We start from the raw sequence: 21,709 nt of genomic DNA on the forward strand, positions 1-21,709 counted from the left end.
AATAAAAAATACATAATTATGACTCACAACACCTGGTAAGCTTTCTCTTCTGGCTTTGATCTCCAGCAAAACGAACATACAATGCGACAGAAACAAAATGAAAATCAATCCAAACAGCTTGCCAACATCATTTTTGCCCTTCCATGTGTTCCGTTACTCCCCAAGCCTGCACAAAATGTAGTCATTTTATTCATATTTAGTTTCTTTTGTATTTCATTAGCATATTTGGTATTGAAGTAATCCAAAAGTAATTGAAAGTAATCAAGTTAAAGTAACAGGTATGAATATCTCGCTTGTGTCGAATTCTTGAATACATTTGTTATCCCGGTTGTAGAAATCCGATGCTAATACTGTAAAGGGGATGGCGATATAGTCTAAAGCCACGAGGGGGCAGTAGCGCGCTCGAAGACTTTCATCGGCATCGACGAGAAAGAGCGCGCTCCCGGAAGCGTCTCTTTGGCTTTGGAGTCAGCCGAAAATCCGCTTCACCTTACGGCTGAAGAGTGCGCCGGTTCCGGTCCATGCTGAGGCTGGTGGTCCGCCGGAGGGCCTCGGCCACGGGCCGGGGCTCCACTCCAGTTCGCCGGTTGAGCGCCTGTCCTCCGGAGGCGAGCGCCCCGCGAGTTCGGAAGACTTTTGTGGACTTTTTCCAGCGGGAACACCGACACCTGCTGGTTCCGTCCTCTTCGGTTCGGCCCCGGGGAGACCCCAGCCTGCTCTTCGTCAACGCCGGCATGAACCAGGTCTGAAAAGACGCGCAAATAAAAATGGAAAAAGAAAAATGGGCTTCAAGCTTCTTAGTCGAGGACGCTGTGGGTGTGTTATGGCACGGGTGGTGTGCCATTCGTGAACGCAATGGCTCCATGAGCCGACTCCCATCGAAACCTTCTCCCTCTTCCATTCTCTCATGATTTCTTACTCTCTATTGTACTTACTTTATTTTTCCAATTTTTATAATTCTCTGATTCTCTTTCTCTCTCTCTCTGCTTCTCTATTTCTCTCTCTCTCTCTGGTTCTCATTTATCTCTTCCTCTCTCTCTCTGCTTGTCATTTACCTCTCTGCTTGTCATTTCTCTCTCTCTCTCTTTCTCTCTCTCTCTGTTTGTTATTTATCTCTCTTCCCTTTCTCTCTCTGCTTGTCACTTATCTCTTCCCTTTCTCTTTCTGCTTGTCATTTATCTCTCTCTCTCTCTCTCTCTCTCTCTGCTTGTCAATTATCTCTCTCTCTGCTTTTCATTTACCCCCCTCTCTCTCTCTTGTTTTTTTTTTTCTTCTCAATTTCTCACTTTTCCTTTCTCTATTTTTCTCTCCATGTTGTCAATTTATTCTCAAGTCAAGTCATGTTTATTTGTGACACCTTTAATCACAAAGAGTATCAAAGGTCTGTACAGACCACAGATTATTGCAAACCACAGACTATTATGACACCATTCCCTGATCTAAAACCTACATGAGGGCAAGGAATAACTCAAAAACCTCAAGTCAATTCAGCCATGTTTATTGGTGACGCCCATAATCACAAAGAGTCTCAAAGGGCTGCACAGGTTAATGCAAACCACAGACTATTATTACAGACTATAATGACACCATCCCCTGGTCTACAACCTACATGAGGGCAAAGAAAAACTCAAAAACCTCAACATGAGGAAACTGAAGAAACCTTGAGAAGGGACGGCACATGAGGTCATCCCCCTTCCGGGATGACCAGGCTGAGATGGTTGTTGCAACAACAAATAATAAACAGATATTGTCAACAAAAAATCTAGGTTATTCATATGCTATAGAATAGAAGTGTGTTTTAAGCCTAGATTGAAACAGTTCCACTAAGTTGCAGATCGAATATCAGGGGGAAGAGCTTTACACAGCACCAGGGCCGTCTGTGGATCTCTTGTTGGCTCTTGGGATCACTAGTAGACCGGCATTTTCAGAGGGAAGGCTCCGGACCGGAACATAGGGGGAAATTAAATCTGAGAGATATGGGGGAGCAGTTCCATGCATGATTTTGTATACTACCAACAGAACCTTCAAATTCTCCCTTTGCCCCCAGTTCAAACCCATCCTTTTGGGCACAGCAGACCCCCGCAGCGCCATGTCATCCTGGCGGCGCGTGGTCAACAGTCAGAAATGCGTGCGAGCGGGCGGCAAGCACAACGACCTTGACGACGTGGGCAAGGACGTTTACCATCACACCTTCTTCGAGATGATGGGAAACTGGTCCTTCGGAGATTATTTCAAGGTACTGGGGGGCGAGGGGGCGCCGTCGGCGTGCCAATCCCGCCGTGAGATATTTCGAGCTGAATACGTAAAGCAGGGGTGGCGAACACGTGGCTCTAAAGCCGCATGCGGCTCTTGGCCAATAAGAATGCGGCTCTTTGCCTCATCGTATTTTCTATATACTGTGGCTCTTTGCCTTGTTTCATGTTCAGTTTTTTTTTTGGTGTATTGAGGGTGGACACTTTCCTTGAAATAAACACAAGAACAATACTTGTTGTAAGGAGAGGAGTGTGTTATGCGAAATAATATGTTTTTAATTGTGTGCGTCTGTCTGCCATGGCAGGTCAGTGCGTGTTGTGGCTTTTTGCCTCTCACAGTTAAAAATTTTGGCTCTTTGTGTCAAACTTGTTCGCCACCCCTGACGTATAGGGTCGCCGATCATGGGCCGGGCCGATCTCGGGAAATTGAGATATATTGGTATCGGCATTTGTATTCATTGGACAGGCTTATTGTTTAGGCCAGGGGTGTAAAAAAATATTTTGGTTGGTTTAAGAGAAAGAGAGAAAGGAAGAGAGTGAGAGAGACAAAGAGAGAGAGGACAAGGGAGATTGGGTAAGAGAGAGAGGAAAAAGGGCCGAAGAGAGAAATGGAGAGAGCACACAACAGAGAAATGGAGAAATGAAAGACAGAGAAAATGAATAGGGAAATAAATGACAACGTGGAAGACCAAATATCCGACTAAAAGACAACAACATACACAGAAAAAAATAAATGAGCAGCTACACGACATAATACGCCACAAAAAACGTTAAAATACACAACAAAATATGCGACCTGACCAAATAAATGTCGAGCTCAATAAAAAACAATCCACTATCAACCAAACCGAGAAATTACTAAATGGCACAGAGGTCCTCCTCTTCATTTCAATGGCTGCTAATCTTTTCAAAATAAGAGTCTGCCCCCCCCCCCTTGGCAGGAAGAGGCCTGCAAAATGGCGTGGACGCTGCTGACGGAGCATTATGGGATAGCCCCCGAGCGTCTCTACGTCTCCTATTTTGGCGGGGACGCCGCTGCCGGACTTCCTGCCGATGAAGAATGCCGTCACGTCTGGCTTGAAATCGGGTAGGAAGGCGGAGTTGAGGGGACTGAGGATTTTTTGTTGATTTTTTTTTTTGGGGGGTTGGGTTTTGTTGTTTTTCTTCTGGTCAATTGGAGGACATTTTTCTGGAAACGTCATTTCTCAAAGCCTACATTTTCCCTCAAGATCTCGCCATCCCGTCTCTTTTAGGGTCCCGGCATCTCGCCTCCTCCCGTTCGGACCCCGGGACAACTTGTGGGAAATGGGGGATACGGGCCCCTGCGGCCCCTGTACTGAAATCCACTACGACCGAGTGGGGGGCCGCGACGCCGCCCCCCTGGTCAACGCCGGCTCTCCGGACGTGGTGGAGATCTGGAACTTGGTCTTCATGCAGTACTGCAGGTAGGAAGACTTTAGCGTCCTGCCACGCTCCCATTGGTTGGAAAACACGGCTTCCTGTCGAGCTCGGCCAATGGCTGCCGTTTATTAACCATTGCCATACCCGCATTTTAACCAGAAGGATATCAAAACAAAGAGCGCTCTCTGTCTAAGGCTTTCACTCTTTTTCCCTCTTTTTCTATATACTGGACTGTCTCAGAAAATTAGAATATTGTGATAAAGTTCTTTATTTTCTGTAATGCAATTAAAAAAACAAAAATGTCATACATTCTGGATTCATTACACATCAACTGAACTATTTCAAGCCTTTTATTATTTGAATATTGCTGATTTTGGCTTACAGCTTAAGAAAACTCAAAAATCCTATCTCAAAATATTAGAATACTTCCTCAGACCAAGTAAAAAAATAATTTTATAACAGCAAAACTAAATCAAACATTTGAAAATGTCCATTAATGCACTCAGTACTTGGTTGGGAATCCTTTTGCACGGATTACTGCATCAATCCGGCGTGGCATGGAGGCAATCAGCCTGTGGCATTGCTGAGGTGTTATTGATGCCCAGGATGCTTCGATAGCGGCCTTCAGCTGATTTGCATTTGTAGGTCTGGTGTCTTTCATCTTCTTCTTAACTATACCCCACAAAATCTCGATGAGGTTCAGGTCAGGGGAATTAGCAGGCCAATCAAGGACAGTGATGCCATGGTCAGTGCACCAGTTACTGGTGGTTTTGGCACTGTGGGCAGGTGCCAGATCATGCTGGAAAATGAAATCCTCATCTCCATAGAGCTTTTCAGCAGATGGAAGCATGTAGTGCTCTAAAATCTCTTGGTACACAGTTGCATTTACTCTGGACTTGATGAAACACAGTGGACCAACACCAGCAGCTGACATGGCTCCCCAAACCATTGCTGACTGTGGGAACTTCACACTGGATTTCAAGCAACTTGGATTTTGCTCCTCTCCAGCCTTTCTCCAGACTCTGGCGCCTTGACTTCCAAATGAAATGCAAAACTTGCTTTCGTCTGAAAAGAGGACTTTGGACCACTCTGCAACTGTCCTGTGCTTCTTCTCCATAGCCCAAGTCAGACGCTTCTTCCGTTGTCTTGAGTTCAGAAGTGGCTTGACCATGGGAATACGGCTATTGTAGCCCATTTCCCGGACACGTCTGTGAACTGTGGCTTTTGATACCTGGACTCCAGCTTCAGCCCACTGTCTTTGAAGCTCCCCCAAATTCTGGAAGCGGCTCTTCTTCACAATTTTGTTAAGGCTGCGGTCATCTCTCTTGGTTGTGCAGCGTTTCCGGCCACATTTTTCCCTTCCAACAGACTTTTTGTGGATATGCTGAAACTGCACTCTGTGAACAGCCTGCTCTTTGAGAAATTTCTTTTTGTGTCTTACCCTCCTGACGGAGGGTATCAATGATGGTCCTCTGGACAGCAGTCTTCCACATACTTGTGATTTAGTTTACTGAACCAAGCTGAGTGTTTTTAAGGCTCAGGAAACCCTCGCAAGGTGTTTCGAGTTATTTAGATGATTCAGGTGATTAGTTAAATAGCCTACTTGTATACTTTTTCATGATATTCTAATATTTTGAGATAGGATTTTTGAGTTTTCTTAAGCTGTAAGCCAAATTCAGCAATATTCAAATAATAAAAGGCTTGAAATAGTTCAGTTGATGTGTAATGAATCCAGAATGTATGACATTTTTGTTTTTTTAATTGCATTACAGAAAATAAAGAACTTTATCACAATATTCTAATTTTCTGAGACAGTCCAGTATATCTGTCTTTGAACTGAATCTAATGCCTTTATTGTCATTATACAAGTATAACGATTTGAGCTTCCCCGTGTAGATAAGAAAATATGTACAATAAAGAATAAAATAAAACAAGATAAGAACATTTGTGCTATAAAACCAGTAGCAGCTTCAGCGACAGACTGCTTTCACAGTCTTGTTCCACGGACAGACTGAGGTGATTATTTCTTCCTCATGCCATGAGGCTCTTAAACTCCACCCGGGGGAGTAAAAGCCCACATTAAACCCCACCCCTACATTTGCATATTACCCTATTCTTATTACAGTGTGTATTTTCCGTAGCACTATTTAAATACTCGATAGCAAAACGTTATATTGGGTATTTTTGTATTCTATATCTTTATTTTATTATATTATTTTTCAACACAAGGATACTGCTGGAAGTGTGAATTTCCCGACGAGGATGAATAAAGTATCTACCTATTGAGCTACTTTGGGTTATTTATAAAGGTTATAAAGAGGTGCAACTATACTTTAATATGGCAGTCCAAAATGATCAATCCCGATTCCGTTTTTTTAGTGCAAACTGGAGTCGAGAATGGTGACAGCTGTCTTGGGAGTCTATTTGTTTTGGCTAGTATGGCCCTGTAGCGCCTACCAGAGGGCAGCAGGTTGAACAATTGGAAGCCAGGATGCGTGTTGTCCCCGACGATGTTTTTTGCCCTTCCCAGGCACCGCGAGTTCTAGATGGTGGACAGAAGTGGTAGGGTGCGGCCGATGGGCCTCTGAGCTGTGTTGGTCTGCAGTCTCTTCCTGTCCGCTACTGTACAGCTTGACTGCCACACAGAAGCCCTCAAGAAAGAAAGAAATGAGAGAAACAAAGTGCTGTGATTTTTTTTTTTGGGTCACTCTCTGCAGTCTCTTCCTGTCCGCTTCTGTCCACTTGACTGCAAAACAGAAGCACTCAAGCTGTACAGAAGCGGACAGGAAGAGACTGCAGAGGGTGACCAACAAATCACAGCACTTTCTCTTCATTTCTTTCTTTCTGTCTTATTCAGTACTCTTTCTCTTGTTCCCTTGCTCTATTTAATCTACTATTCAGGCCCCCTTGTGAGAGTGTCTTCCTTGCTCAAATGAGTTTGAAACCCCCGGGTTAAAAGGAAACGGTTGCAGATTCCCGGTAATTTGTTTTTCTCCCTTGTGCTTTTTCGCACTTGTTTTCAGTTGCAAGACACAATTTGGGGACGTCTCGTGGTCAACTATTATACACTGTCCCTTTAAAGAAACCGGTTGCCGCTCAGTGGGTCCGAGTCATGGTCATTCTATTTTCTTTCGCTTTTATTTCGACCACATGAAGTGTTAGAGCGCCACCCAGTGTCGAACTACCATATAGCGTTACTTGAGCGAGGTTGCGTGTCCCCCCAGGGGTCGCGACGGGGAACTGTGGCCTCTGCCGCGTCTGAGCGTGGACACGGGCTTGGGCTTGGAACGTCTCCTCAGCATCCTGCAGGGGAAATCCTCCAACTACGACACCGACGTCTTCGTACCGCTCATGGACGCCATTCGACAGGTAGGGGGCGACAAACTCATCAAGTACTCCCTCAATATAGTCCCACACTCGGCACCGACTATTGAAAGCGTTGTAGTCCACTCATCCCATCGTTATTCATATCTTCTTAAGTTTGGCCTCAAGTTGATTTCATCGTTGGTATGAAATACGAGAACGGATTTTTCTTCAACAACCTCGACTCATTGGTGCAGCCCTAGACAAAGAAAGGGAGACAGAAGGAGAAAGATGGAGGTGGGAGAGAGAGCGATGCAGGAGGGAGAGGGTGAGAGAGAGCAAGAGAAATTTGCTGGTGGAGATGGAGAGGAGTGAGAGAGATGGGGAGGAGATAGAGAGATGCAGGGTAGAAAGATGGGAGAGACATCGGTAGGGTGGGAGCGAAAGCAAGAGTGAGAGAGATAGGAATTGGAGAATGATAGAAAGAAAGATTGGGCGGGAGGGAGCAGGATGGGGAAAGAGGGAGAGAAATGCAGCAGGGAGTTAGATTGGTGAGATAGAGAGAAGGGAGATAGAGATGGAGGAGAAGAGAGAGAGAAAGATGGGGGTGAGAGAGAGATAAGGTTAGAAAGAAGGGAAAGACATGGGGAGGGTGAGAGAAAGCAAGGAAAAGGCTGAAAAAAGGGGAAAGGGATGGGAAAGAGAGTAAGACAGATAGAAATAACGATGGGTAGGGGGAGAGAAAAAAAGATGTGGAGAAAGAAAGATGTGGGCAGAAGAGAGCAGGATTGGGAAAGAGGAAGAGAAATGCAGGAGGGAGTTTGATGGGCGTGATAGAGAGAAGGGAGATAGAAATGGAGTGAGAAAAAGGAAAAAGATGGGGAGAAATGGCATTGAGATAGAGAGATGGGGATGGGGGAGAGAGAGTTTTTCAGAGACGCCATTGCGCAGGAGTGACTCTCATCAAAGATAGTAATCGTGTAGAGAAGCCTCACTCTGTTGCAAAAACCTGTCCGGCAACAATGTTCCTATTAGGGATTCCCGATGGCCGGCAACTCTCGTTTCCTCTCCGCAGAGAAGCAAAGTGCCGGCGTACGGCGGCCATGTCGGTCCGGAGGCGCGCGTGGACACGGCGTACCGCGTGGTGGCGGACCACGCTCGAACCCTGGCCGTCTGCATCGCTGACGGGGTCCATCCCGGCATGTCGGGGGCCGAGTGAGTGGTGGCCTCCTGGGATAAGGCGAGGCCTCCCTACCCCAGCCGATCACCCCTGCGCTTTCTTGCCCTGCCGTAGGCTGGTCTTGAGGAGGATCTTGAGGCGGGCGGTGCGCTACCTGACGGAGGTTCTGCGAGCACCCCGAGGGACCCTGGCAAGTCTAGTCCCCTGCGTGGCCGATATCCTGGTATGTGTATCTCAATTTTTTCCCATACCCTTGAAAGATTGTGGCATGTGCAGGGCGCTAAACATTGGCCGGTGTGACCGGCACCTGAGTGTTATGACTTTGAAAGAGAGTGGGATTTGATCAGGGAACCCTAAGGGGTAGGGTAGAGAGAGAGAAAGCGATGAGGTAGAGTAAAATGTGGCAAGATAGATAGCTTAAGGAGAGAGAGAATGAAGAGAGATAGATGAGGAGGGAGAGAGAGCAAGAGAGATGAGGAAAGGAAAAAGGCAGAGAGCTTGAGAAGAGAAAAAACAGAGAGAAATAGGGTGAGATAAAAATGGAGAAAAGGGTGGCAGGAGAGATGGATGCAAGAAAGAGATGAGGGAGTAAAACAAAGATAAAGTTGGAGAGATTCCGATGGGGAGAGGAAGAAGGGAGGTAGAGATAAGATAAATAGTGAGAGAGATGGGTAGTTTTGGAGAGAAATGGGTAAAAGAAAGAAAAAAGATGGAGAGAGAGGGATGAGAGAGAGTAAACTGTCAAGATAGATAGCTAAAGTAGAGAGAGAATGAAGAAGAGAGAGAGAGAGATGAGGGAAAGAGAGCAAGAGAGATGAGGAAGGGAATAGGCAGAGAGCCTGGGAAGAGCGAAAACACAGAGAGAGAGAAGAGCGATAGGGTGAGAGAAAAAAAGAGAAAAGTGGTGGCAGCAGAGAGGGATTGCAAGAAAGACATGAGGGAGTAAAAGAAGGAAAGTGAGAGAGATTGCAAAGGGGAGAGAGGAGGAAGGGACGTAGAGAAAAAGGGCGAGGAGGAGAGAGAAGGATAAAAAGCGATGGGGTGAGAGAGTAAGAGAAAGATAGAAAGTGAAAGAGTGAAATAGATGGGTAGTTTTTGAGAGAAATGGGTAAAAGAAAGAACAAGAATGATGGAGAGAGAGAGAGAGAGAGAGAAAGGGATGCAGGAGAGTAAAATGTGGCAAGATAGATAGCTAAAGTAGAGAGAGAATGATGAAGAGAGAGAGAGAGAGAGATAGATGAGGAAGGGAAAAGGCAGAGAGCTTGGGAAGATAGAAAACAGAGAGAGAGACATAGGGTGAGAGAGAAAAGCGAAAAATCGTGGCAAGAAAAAGATGAGGGAGTAAAAGAGAGAGATTGCGATGAGGAGGAAAGGAGGTACAGAAAGAAGGTGAGGGGGAGAGAGGGGAAGAGAAAAAGTGATGGGGAGAGAGAGTGAGAGAGAAATATAGAAAGAGAGAGAGAGAGAGAGAAATGGGTAGTTTTAGAGAGAAATGGGTAAAAGAAAGAGAGAGAGAGAGAGAGCGAGCAAATCTTAAAGGGAGCCGTTCCATTGGCCAACGACCCATCGCTTCATCTCAACCGCCATGTTTTCCCTTTTAGGGCGACACGTACCCAGAACTGCGGCGCGAAGCCAACAGGGTGAGTGGTTCAAAGCGGGCGGGGCCACTTTACTCTCCAGAGTAAAATGTGGGCGGAGTCTCGAGACAGGAAGCGGCTGACGGGCGCTGTCCCACAGGTCATGGACGTGATCGAGGAGAACGAAGATCACTTCCTGTCCAATCTGCAACGAGGCGGCAGGCTCATAAGACGCACCATCAATACCCTGGACCCCAAAGACCCCGTTTTTCCAGGTGACGATGCACATCCAGCTCTTTTTCTAGAACCCCGTCTTTTGGCTCTTCTCTCAAATCAAAATGGACTCGTCACAGAAACGTTAGCATCAGCCTCAAACAAGACACCCCAAGAGTATAAAGCCTTCATGGCTCACCTATAAAGTCGGCTCATGACACAGTGTAAAATATTGACTCCCAAAGACACCATAATGCCCACAGAATCCCCCTATAAAAATGTACCTAAAAGCATTTCTGCATCATTTGACGATCCTTGTTAGTCGGTTCGTTTTGCTCCATAATTTCCTTTTAATGAGAAGATTTCCGATATGGTTCTTAGCCTATGACCTATGGCCAATTGCAAGCTTTTTTCACAGTCCTTAGCCTGCAATAGCTGATGAACGCCCGTATAGAAAAAACCCGTCACGACCTACATTGGCTTCAAAAAGCTTTAGCCAGGAGTGACCGATTCAAATGATAAATTAACACGTTAGTGAACCAATTCAATTCCCAACATCAATTGATGCAATTCTACAGGCTGTATTGACTCCTGGAAAGAGAAGTAAATTATTTATAACTCTTTCACGGTGTCTAAAAAATTGACCAATGTTAGTAGCTTTTGCAGTGAGTATGATTTCGGTCTGGGACAAAACGTTGAGAGTGTTCCCTTTCAATTATCTTAAATGTCTTTGAAAACAAATGTAGGCGGTGATGTTGGCTCATGCTGACCTGTAGGTGGCGCCTGACTCGAATTTTTTTGCCTTTTAGCATCAGTGGCATGCTCGCTGCACACGGATTTGGGTTTTCCATTAGATTTGGTGGAGCTGATGCTGGCAGAGGAGGGCGTGGCCGTCCCTAAACAGGAAGTGGAACGGCTGCTGGCCAATCAACACCAGGTACCCGCCTACGTCGACGCCTCAAGGTGGCGTCACAGCTAAAAAAGCTCGTCGCAATCCCTAGGTGAGGTCAGAGCCGGACGGAGAGGGCGTGGCCATCAGCGTGCACGCCCTCGATTGGCTGCGGCGAGAGGGCGTGGCCCACACGGACGACGGCGCCAAATACCAGTACGAAGTCCATCGGGATCGCTACGGTGAGTTTGCCCCTACAAAATGGCCGACTTTTAGTGAGCCGGCTTCTCCGGGTCGGCGCAGTCTTCCCGACGTGCCGGGCGCGCGTGGTGGCGCTGTTGGACCGATCGGGGGCGCCGGCGCCTCGGGTGGAGGCGGGGCAACGCTGCGGCGTCATCCTGGACCGGACCAATTTCTACGCCGAGCAGGGGGGGCAGGACGCCGACCGAGGATACATGGCCAGGGACGACTTGCAGGTGAGAAGAGGTCGCCGTGACGATCACGTCGCCACGGGGAACGATCACATCGTCACCATGGCGACCATCACGCCACTCTCGTGTTCCCGTTACGACCGCGCCACTTTGATTCGTACAGGAAGTGCCGTTCCCGGTGGAGGGCGTGTCAACGGCCGGCGGTTACGTGGTGCACTGGGTGACTGCCGCCGCCATCCTCCGGACCGGAGAGAGTGTCCACCTTCACCTGGACCAGGTGAACCACTAGGCCCTGACCATTCCCAACCCCATAACTGTATCACTTAGTGATAATAACGCTCGCCGTACAGCATCAACCGCAAACTAAAGTGCCTCCTAGTGGAGAAAAAAAACCTTCATTTCGTTAAAAAAACGAGATTGATATGAATAATAGGCAAAACGACGTGTACCGTTCAAAGCCGTGGGATAAGAACATTTCAACTCTCCTCTGAACTATTTTCTGAAATCTCATAGATTACAAAACCAGGTCTGCCCTAAAGGCTGTGGAGATCCAAGAACAACATGATTGGTCGGTAATGACAATGATGTAAACCAGGGGTGTCAAACTCATTTGAGCTTGGGGTCCACATGGAAGAAAAAAACCCTCACGGGGGCCACCCTAGTACATAAAGGAGAAAAAGAGCGAGGGAGAATGAGAGCAAGAGAACAAGATGAATTGACAGAAAGAGAGGACAATAAAGCGAGTAAATAAGAATAAAAAGAAAGAGAAAGGGAGAGATGGAGAGGTTGAGAAAGAGGTGAGAGAAAATGGGAAAGAGAAAAAAAGATGGAGAAAGAAAGAGAGATATAGAAAAGAAAAAGTCAGAAAGAGAAAGTGAGAAAGTAAGTAGGTCCAGTAGCTTTGCGATTGGTGCCTAGCTTTGTCAAGCTCATATGGACATACACTATTTCAAAGGGCAGCTGATTTTTCCCCTTGTGTTTGCCTGGGCCAAATTATAAACCTCGGTGGGCCTGATTTGACCCGCGGGCCGCAATTTTAACACCTGTGATGTAAACGGTTCGCAATAGTCCCAAAAAACACACGGTAATTGTAGGCAAATTAAGAAACAAGCCTGGCAATCTATGCAATCTTGTTGGTGCAATAGTAAAAACACAACAACACTTTCTTCTAAGCAAGCAGAAATGGGAATTGCCTAAGGCAGGAGTCCCCAAACTTTTTCCTGTGAGGGCCACATAACTTTTCCCTTCTCTGATGAGGGGCCAGGGTCAGTTTGTAACAGAAAAAGTGTGATGATTGCAGTAGTGCCTAAATGTAAAAATGTATTTTTTCCAGAAAGCCACATTTAAATAACCCTTTCTGGATTCTTCATATAACAAAAGTCAGAAAATAAATAACACTATTTATGAAATAAATAATAACCAAATAACCCTCTCTGGGTTAATTTGTTTTATATATTTTTTTTTTCTTGTTGTGTTACCTGCAAAATAGATGGTAAATGTCAGTCTCACACGACACCATTTACTTGTTGACATTAAGAGTGATTTATTGAAGTCTCATTAAATCACGTGAGGTCCCGTGAGACTTGCCCCAAACACCCTTCTCTGACCTGTGAGACTATGTCATCTAGTGGTGATATATTGGTACTTCACTTTTTCTGCTTTACAAAACACCAAAATCCCAAAATATAACATTTTAACTAGTCAACAACCGTTGTTGCGCCGTATAAAATAGTTACTAACTAATAGTTAATAATGAAAATAGTTCATAACTACGGAACATTTTATTGCAAAAGTCCAACTTTATTATCAAATACAAATACACATATATGGAAAACAAAAATAAAAATGCTTTCTGGTATTGTTCAGGGGGCCGGACCAAATGGGGAGGCGGGCCGTATCTGGCCCGTGGGCCGTAGTTTGGGGACCACTGGCCTAACGGGCTAGACCAAGAAAGAGGAAACCCGATTTAAAAGCTAGACCAGGAAATGGGACCTGACTTAAGTGCTAGCAAGACTTGAAAGCTAGAAAAAAGATGGGATTGGATTTAAGAGCTAGACAATTTTAAAATGAAATGTCCTGTAAAACAAAAAGCAGATTCGCCCTGAAAGGTGTGGAAATCAAAGAACAGCGGCATGGCTGGCTGAAAATGATGTATACAGTACATCGTAGGCAAAATAAGGAAATGGAATCCTATGCAATCTCCTTTGCAGGTGTCCAACAGTAGAAACAGAATAAACATATCATTGATCTGTATCAGAGGTATCAAACCCATTTAAGCTCAGGGGCCACATAGTAGGAAAAAAAATCTCACAGGGGCTGGAATAGTGGATGAAAGAAAGAGTGAAAGGGAAAAAAAAAGAGAGTCAAAGAGAGAGAAAAAAGACCCGAGTAGAGGAAGAGAGAAAGAGACATGGTAAAAGAGTGAGAAAGCAAAAATAAGCTGCTTTGTGCAAGTGCTTTGTGAGTGGCGCCTTGCTTTGGCGACACCCAGTGGACATATTTCAAAGTTGTTTTTTCCCCCCCTGCGCTTCCCTCAGTGTTGTCTCGCAGGCCGGATTTGAACCTTTGACACCGCCTGCGGGCCGCATCTCTGACACCTCTTATCTATGATGCCGTCTAGCATTGTCTCAATGAGGTTTAGCCGCTAATGCTAAGGCTATGGTTTTCAGGCTCACCGTGTGGCGTGCATGAGGAACCACACGGCCACGCATTTGCTCAACTGGGCCCTCAGACGAATTTTGGGCCCCGCCGTCCAACAGCGAGGCTCCCACGTGTCCGCCAAACGACTTCGTTTCGACTTCAGTGTCAAGGTGGGTTGTGCTACGTGCTAAGCAAGGGAAAGGCAAGGCACCGTGTCCCAATTTTAACCCCGCCCACCCTTACCCGCCCAGAGCTCACCCAGCGCCACTCAGCTTCAGCAAATCGAAGCCCTGGTCCGGGAGGCGGCGGCGGCTGATGCCAGGGTGCAGGTCCGGGAGGTCCCTCTGGGGACCGCTATGGCCATCCCCGACCTCCGCACCATCGATGAGGTGAGTCGCCGTCCGGTGAGAAACTGGAGTTCCAAACTGGCTTCCGAACTGAATGTAGGCTTCCGAAATAGAATTGGGGCTAGGGTTGCGGTTTAAAACGGGGTTAGGCCTTGGAACTAGAGTTTGAGATCTCTCTTCGGCTTCTAAATTGAATGTAGGGTTCTGAAATTGGTCTGGAACTAGGGTTAGGATTTAAAACTGGGTTAGGGTCAGGGGCAATGCTCCCTCTAATTTTCCAGGGGTCTGAGCGTTCACACAAAGTCGTTGAGCAACGCTTTTTCATTTTGGCATTTTTTTCTTTTTTGTTCTACCCCCCCCTCTTTCTTTAAGTCATTTTGTGCACGATTTTACATAATATTTGGTCGTGTAGGGATTAAAGAAGCAAAAACAACCTGAAGAGCCGTTTGGGACCCGAAAGAGCCGGTTCTTTTTAGTGGGTCAGGCCAAACAAGCCGGTTCTCGAAAAACTCTACTGACTTTACTCAACTTCGTTCTACTTCGACCTTGACTTGCAAATACCGCATTTAGAAAACAGTGTCAGGGGAACCCGGGTATTTTGACCTTCATGCACTGTAACTTCGACTTAATTCGCTTCTTAATTATCAATTTCGAGCCCTGATTTTTGTGAGCTGGCTAGATTTTCTTGTGTGCAGAAAAGCTCTGGGTAGTGCGCAATTGCGCACACACGCAGCTTAGAGGGAACATTGATCAGGGTACTAGGCTTTCAGCTCCATCTTAAGGTTCAAAATTGTTGGCCGCATCAATGCCCCGCCCACTTACCGCTCACTTCCTGCCTGTCCCTCTTTGTCCGCAGGTGTATCCGGACCCGGTCCGTGTGGTCTCGGTGTCATTTCCTGTCTCACAGCTTTCCCACGGTCCTGATACCGACACCGATACCGACACCGCCTCGGTGGAACTCTGCTGCGGAACGTGAGCTTCCACAAGCCCCGCCCCTTTGTCAAATGTTCTCGTTTAAAACATGTGCATTTGTGATCAGGCACCTGCTGCGGACAGCCCCCATCGAGGACCTCGTCATCGTGTCCGAGCGGCAGCTGGCGAAAGGAATCAGTAGAGTGGTCGCCGTCACCGGAATGGACGCCGCACGGGTCGGTACAAACAGGAAACTCCGCCCCCTGTAGAATTGCAGGGGTCTCAAACTCGCAGCCCTCAAAAGGAAAGTTCAAGGGACAGTGTATTATTTGACCACATAGAGCAGAATTTTTTTTCCGATTATTTTCGCTAGCCTTTTGACAGCTTCTTTGGTTTTTGGGTACCCTGAGTAGCAAGATGGCCAACAATTATGTCAATGTAGATACAGATATTTATGATTGTCTTTTATTTATTTACCAATAAACTAAATCGTTTTCTCTGTCCCTGTGTGCCCTGCGATTGGCTGGCAACCAGTTCAGGGTGTCCCCTGCCCACTGCCTGATGATTGCTGGGATGGGCTCCAGCACCCCCGCGACCCTACTGAGGATAAACGGTGCAGCTAATGAGATGAGATGAGATTTTAACTGTACTAAATAATGCACACGGTTTCTTTAAGTGCAGCCCTAGCAGATTATGGATTCATTTATTACTTTTTTTAGATGAATTCTTTTTCATGTTTTGATTTCTTAATTTTGCGTAGGGAATTTTATAAAATAGCAAATTGTGTGTGGAACAGGGCGGCACGGCAGATGGGTGGTTAGCTCGCAGTCCCACAGCGCGGAGATTCGGGGTTCAAGTCCACATACATGTTAAGTTTCAGAAATGGGAAATCGGGAGATTTTTTCCCGACGCGATTATTATTATTTTTATTTGAAAAGACAACAATAAAATTCGTTTTTCAATCTACTTTGTTATTTAATGTTTACATGTGATTATTACAATGTTTAGTTATTCCAAATTTTCTGGTGTTCTTTAACATAGTCATATGTAGCACTCTTATTCGTCTGCTGCTCTCGAAGGAATGAGATCACGTGGAGTTCCAGATTATGAGTCTCGATCAAAGCTTTTTCTGGTGGAGAATGGCGAAAAAGACGATGATAAAGACTATGGATAATTCGGCTACATTTTAATCGGCAAAACTTTGTTCACATAAAAATTTCGGCGACCAAAAAAAAAAGAATTAGAAATCAGTAGATGTTGCTCTCAGATCGGTAGGCGGGAGAATCGTAGCCAAAGCGGTAGTCTCCCGACCAAATCAAGAGACTTAACAAGTGTGAGTCCAGCTCCCGCAGCCTCACTGTGTGGAGTTTGCATGTTCTCCTCGTGCCTGCGTGGGTTTCCTGTGCATAGAACCAAATGCAGCCCCCATTTTAGCCGTACCCTAACCCCAGTTGCACCCAAGTGATTCAAGTTTGAGACCACTTTGCCTCATGGGAAGAAAACAACTGTTTTTATTGTTGCGCAATGTGCTTTTCAGGCTCGAGAGGCTGGCCAATCACTATTGGAGGAAGTTGATTCGCTGGCATCCAGGATGGCAAGCGCCGCCTCCTCAGACTTGGACTACGCCCAAAGTTTTGCCAAGGAAGTGGGCGCCCTCTCAGACGTAAGTGGACACGTTTTATTGGTTCTAGCCAAGGAGGAGGGTGTCCTCTCGGTCATTTTTCAGTCGTTCCTCACCCCGTTCTTCGGTCGTTCCTCGCTCATTGGTTTTTAGTTGTCTTTCAGTCGTTCCTCTGCCGTATTTTGCCTGTTTGACGGTCGTTCCTCTGTTGTTCTTCAGTTATTCCACGGTTGGTCCTCGTTAGTCCTCAGTTGTTTTTCAGTCGTTCACTGGCCATTCTTTGGTTGTTCATTGGTCGTTTTTAAGTAGTTCCTCGGCCATTCTTAAGTCGGTCATTCCTCGGTCGTTCCTCTGAGGTTTTATCGTTGTTCCTCGGTCGTGCCCCCTAGTTTTGTCAGTCGTCTTTCAGGTGTTCCTCGGCTGTTCCTAAGTTGTCCCTCATTTTTTCTTAAGCCTTTTCCGGCCGTTCTTCGGTCATTCCTGAGTCGTTACTCGATCGTCTTTCAGTTGTCCCTCGGCCGTTCCTCAGTTGTTCTTCAGTTATTCCACTGTTGGTCCCACAGTTGTTTTTCAGTCGTTCCTTGGCTATTCTTAAATCGGTTCTATGTCGTTCCCTGGCCCTTCTTTGGTTGTTCATTGGTCGTTTTTAAGGCGTTCCTCAGCCACTCCTCGCTCGTCTTTCAGTTGTTCCTTGGTCTTTTGTCAGTTATCTTTCAGTCGTTCCTTGGTCGTTCATTGGTTGTTTTTCAGTTGTTTTACGGTTCGTCCCCAGTTGTTTGTCAGTCGTTTTTCAGTTGTTTCTCGATTGTTCTTTGGTTGTTTCTCATTCGTACCTCAGCTGTTCTTTGATTGTTCCTCGTTTTTTGGGGTGATTTTTCGGTCATTTTTTATCGTTTTCGTTGCACAACAGAATCCAGTGACATCTCGATGTCAAACATTACACACTGTCTCTAACTTTCCCATTAAGACAGGGCCCTCAAACTGTCATCTTTAGGACTGCAAATGACCCTGCCTGCGACTTTAAGACCCCCGCCTTATAGTTAATTTTATGACTTATATTCCCCCTTAAAAAAAAAAAAAAATACTTTATTTGACCTTTCCTGGCTGAAAGCTCCATTTTCATTCATTGAATTGAATAATAATAAAAAATGTTTAATAAATTCCCCCCTCGATTTGCGTGTTGCAGGCACTGGACAAGAGCACCGCCCCCCAGTGGCTTCGAGGAGAACTTCAGTCCCGCCTGAAAGTCATGCAGAGGAGGGCCAACACGGCTGTCAGGAAGCTAGAGAGCGCGCAGGTGAGACCCCGCCAAAACTAAAGCCTCGTCAAAAGAAAAGCCCTGCTCCCTGTCCGCCACGCTAACGGCTACGCTCGGCAGGCGGCCATTTTGGCGCGAGACGTGCTAGGCGAAGCCGGATCGGACGGCGTCGGTGCCGCAAGCGCCCCATTAGATGACGTGCTGGTGGTCGTCGTGGAAACGCCTTCCTTGGCGGTAGGTTGCCGTCAGGCGGCTGTGTCCTTGCCACACCCCCGAATGGAGTTCCCGGGACAGGGGTCTGAAAGTCTCGGCCCGGGGGAAATTGTGGCCCTCGGGATGATGGTTTGCGGCCCCTGCCTCGATAGGAAAATGAAATGTACAGTCTGTATTATTTTTCCACTCGCCTCATCGTGTGGTCCAACTGACGAGTGTGGAAAAAAAATCACAAAGGAACTATACTAACTACTGAGACTCCATACTCAATTAATAAGTAGACAAAAAGAAGGGGAAAGATGAAAAAGGACAATGAAGCAAGAAGAAAATGGAGGAAAAAGGAAAGAAAAAGATGAAAAACCACAAAATAGAAAAGAAGAAAAAATTAGGAAATAGAAAGAAATAAGCAAGGAAAAAGAATAAAAAATGGAAATAAAATGGAGAAAAGGAAAGATGAAGAAAGGACAAAGAAGAAAAACAGAAAAAGGGGGAAATAGAAACAAAATAATAATAATAATAATAATAATTTCCTTGTATTGTCATTCTGTGTAACAATGTACACAGAACGAAATGTCGATTGCACCTGACCCGTTGTCGCGAGCCGATGCAGCCGCAGCCAACAGAGGGCGCCGCCGACCACTTTTTAAGTCTTAGGAATGACTCGGCCGGGGCGCGAACCACCGACCTCCCAGTCTCAAAGCGGGCGCCTTACCATCTAGGCTACTGAGCTGGAGCAAGGGAAAATAAAAGAAAAACCAAAAAAAAGAAAAACAAAATAAAGGGGAAAAAGAAAAAGGACGGAAAAAATAAAATAAAATGAATGAAATATCAAAGGGAAGAATAAGTAAAAGAATAAAGTGACCTGCGAGACTACACAGAGTAGCTTAAGTAAAAAAGGGAGCTGCAATTTGAAACATTTCCACTGGGTTTCGCCAATGGGCGCAACTCCTGAAGCAACCCGAGCTCTATTTCTTATTCTTCCTTTTCTTCTCTTTCTTTCACTCTCCCTTTTTTTTTCATTCTCTCTTTTCACTTTCTCTTCTCTCTGTTTTCTCTTTCTTTTTCTTCCTTTTCCTGTTTCTCTCCTTTCATTTTCTCACTTTTTCTTTTTTCTCTCTATCATTCTCTATCTCACTCGGTCTCTCTTTTTCCACGATCTTTCTCCCTCTTTCTCTCTCCATTTCTCCCTCCCTGTCTTTCCTTTCGCTTCGATCTCTTGGTCCGACCCCAGAGAGCCCGTTTATTTCTAGTACGCGTCCCCCCACCGCGCACAAACGAGCGGACCCCCCTTGTTGTCTCCGACAGGCTTTTATTTTGCAGAGGGTTCCACGTTTTCTGTTTTCAGGTCCTCATGAAGACGGTCAATCTGTTGAGTTTGTCGCGTCCCCGGGCTCACGTGATGCTGCTGGCCGCCCAAAAGCATTGTGGGAAAATTCTCTGCGCCTGCCAGGTTCCCAAGGTAAGGTCCGCCCGCCGCCCGCATTTCTGTCCCGGCTCCTGACGGGCCGCGGTCCCGCCCACACAGGACTCGGCCTTCTCGGCTTCCGATTGGGCCGCGGCGGTGTGCCTGGAAATGGGCGGGGCCGCCGGCGGTTCCAAAGCGGTGGCGAGCGGAACGGTGAGCGGACGAATGGCCCCGGTGGAAGTTCGTCGATTTGCCGAGAGTTATGTACGCCGCTTCCTGGACGGGAAACTGCAAGCGCGGGCCGATCGGTGAGGATTCCTCGCCGGGAGGAGGAGCGTCAGTGGAAGCCCCGCCTCCTAATGAACATGAGTCTACGAGTTGCCTTTAAAGTAGGGGTAGGCCAACTACGGCTCAAATAGAATGACCGTATATGGCAGGGGTCGGGAACCCTTTTGACTCAATTTTCTATTTATATATACTTGTACTACAATCGGTCATTGATCCTGGGTACATATCGGTGTGTCTTATGGGAGAGGGCAGTTAAGCATAGTTATTTCAAACCAAGAGCAAGCCCATTTTAACACAAAATATAGCATCGCTATGTCACTGGGACTCAAACGAGGCCCAATAACATAAAGGAGCCCTATAGCCTCAATTTTATTGTTCCGCTGTTTTGGTTCTGTGTAAATATTCTCTTGCTCCCTCTTGGAAATAAGTACTTGATGCTGTCTTTATTTGACTTTTGCTGCATACATCTGATCAAATCTACACGATTTTCAATAAAGCATGTAAAACAAGCGATCTGAACGATAACTACACGTTTGCTCCCACCTTGCGGTTTAATTACGTTATTGCATCAAAAAGTCCCACTTTTGAAAAATTAGATAGATAGATACTTTGTTCATCCCCGAAGGGAAATTCACATTTCCAGCAACATCCCTGAGCTGAGAACAATCGAGAACAATCGAAAATAACACGGGAGCTGCTGGAGTGGCTGCCATTCGTGACGGCGCCGGAAGAAAAGATTCAATTTGAATCATGTACAAACAAACAAACAAACAAAATATTCATGTTTCAATAAGTGGAGTGTTAATCACAAGGAAGATGGTTTAACGCAGGGGCGTCGAAGTTGTTTTAGCTTCTAGGCCACATGTGAGACAAAAACACTCACGGGACCAGACTATGAGATGGGAAAAAAAGGGAAAACGAGCGAGAAAGACAGAGGTACAGAAAAAGAGGGATTGAATGAAAGAGACTAAAGGAGACAAAAAGTGGCACACACAAAGAAAGAGATTAAAAGAGAACATGGTGACAGGAAGGAAAGGGGGAGATTAGTACACAGAATGAGAGAAAGAATGCATGAAAGAGAGACAGAGTAAAAGAAACAAATATAGCAAGAGAATAAGACAGGAAGTAGGGGAATGAGAGGGAAAGAGATGAATAAAGACAGGCGTAGACAGAAAAAAAATGAGAAGGAAAAAAGTGAGAGACAAAGAAAGACAGAGAAAAATAGCAAGATAAACAGACTGAAAGACAAGGGGGACAAGAGAGGGAAAGAGTAAATAAAAAGAGAAAAACCCAGCTCCAGTTGCTTTGGGAGTGGAACCTGGCTTAGGTGACATCCAATGGACGTATTCAAATTTGCAGCTCATTTTTCTCTTGCGCCTCTCTCAGCGATGTCTCGCAGGCCAGATTCAAACCCATAGCGAGCCTAATCCGCACCGCGGGCCGCCTGCTTGACACCTGTAGTTTAATGTTTCCTATTGAGTAAAACCAAAAGTAAATGAAAAAAGTCCCTCTATTTTAATGTACTTAACTGTTGCTTGAAATACACGGATGCCGACGAAGGACTGTGATATCTGCTTAATAACGTGAGTACTACAATACCCAAGATGCCCCATTGTTACGAAGCATGCGCGGTGCGTCCCCTACCGCTCACAGCCTTACAATGTATATTACCCACCTGATATATATATATATATATATATATATTCGTAATGCTTCCTAATCAGAAAAACAAAGTAAATGAAAAAAAAAATCATTTTTATATTTGTACTGTACTGTACT

General features: G+C 45.9%; 1 protein-coding gene across 1 annotated transcript; it reads left to right on the forward strand.

Moving 5' to 3' along the window:
* The first annotated feature begins 434 nt into the window (after window positions 1-434).
* aars2 (alanyl-tRNA synthetase 2, mitochondrial (putative)) lies at window positions 435-20,440 on the forward strand. Its single transcript, XM_088341304.1, has 22 exons — window positions 435-743; window positions 2,048-2,236; window positions 3,194-3,339; window positions 3,506-3,697; window positions 6,878-7,022; window positions 8,032-8,171; window positions 8,251-8,359; window positions 9,738-9,776; window positions 9,874-9,988; window positions 10,736-10,863; window positions 10,928-11,057; window positions 11,119-11,291; window positions 11,410-11,523; window positions 13,916-14,056; window positions 14,138-14,275; window positions 15,090-15,205; window positions 15,273-15,381; window positions 16,683-16,808; window positions 17,953-18,063; window positions 18,145-18,258; window positions 19,583-19,696; window positions 19,763-20,440. Exons 1-22 carry the CDS (start codon window positions 522-524, stop codon window positions 19,952-19,954), a joined length of 3,003 nt encoding a protein of 1,000 aa, XP_088197430.1. The 5' UTR covers window positions 435-521; the 3' UTR covers window positions 19,955-20,440.
* The last annotated feature ends 1,269 nt before the right edge of the window (window positions 20,441-21,709 follow it).

This window comes from Urocampus carinirostris, chromosome 8 (genome assembly GCF_059441175.1).
Source record: "Urocampus carinirostris isolate Australia breed hairy pipefish chromosome 8, RoL_Ucar_1.0, whole genome shotgun sequence".
Taxonomy (NCBI): Eukaryota; Metazoa; Chordata; class Actinopteri; order Syngnathiformes; family Syngnathidae; genus Urocampus; species Urocampus carinirostris.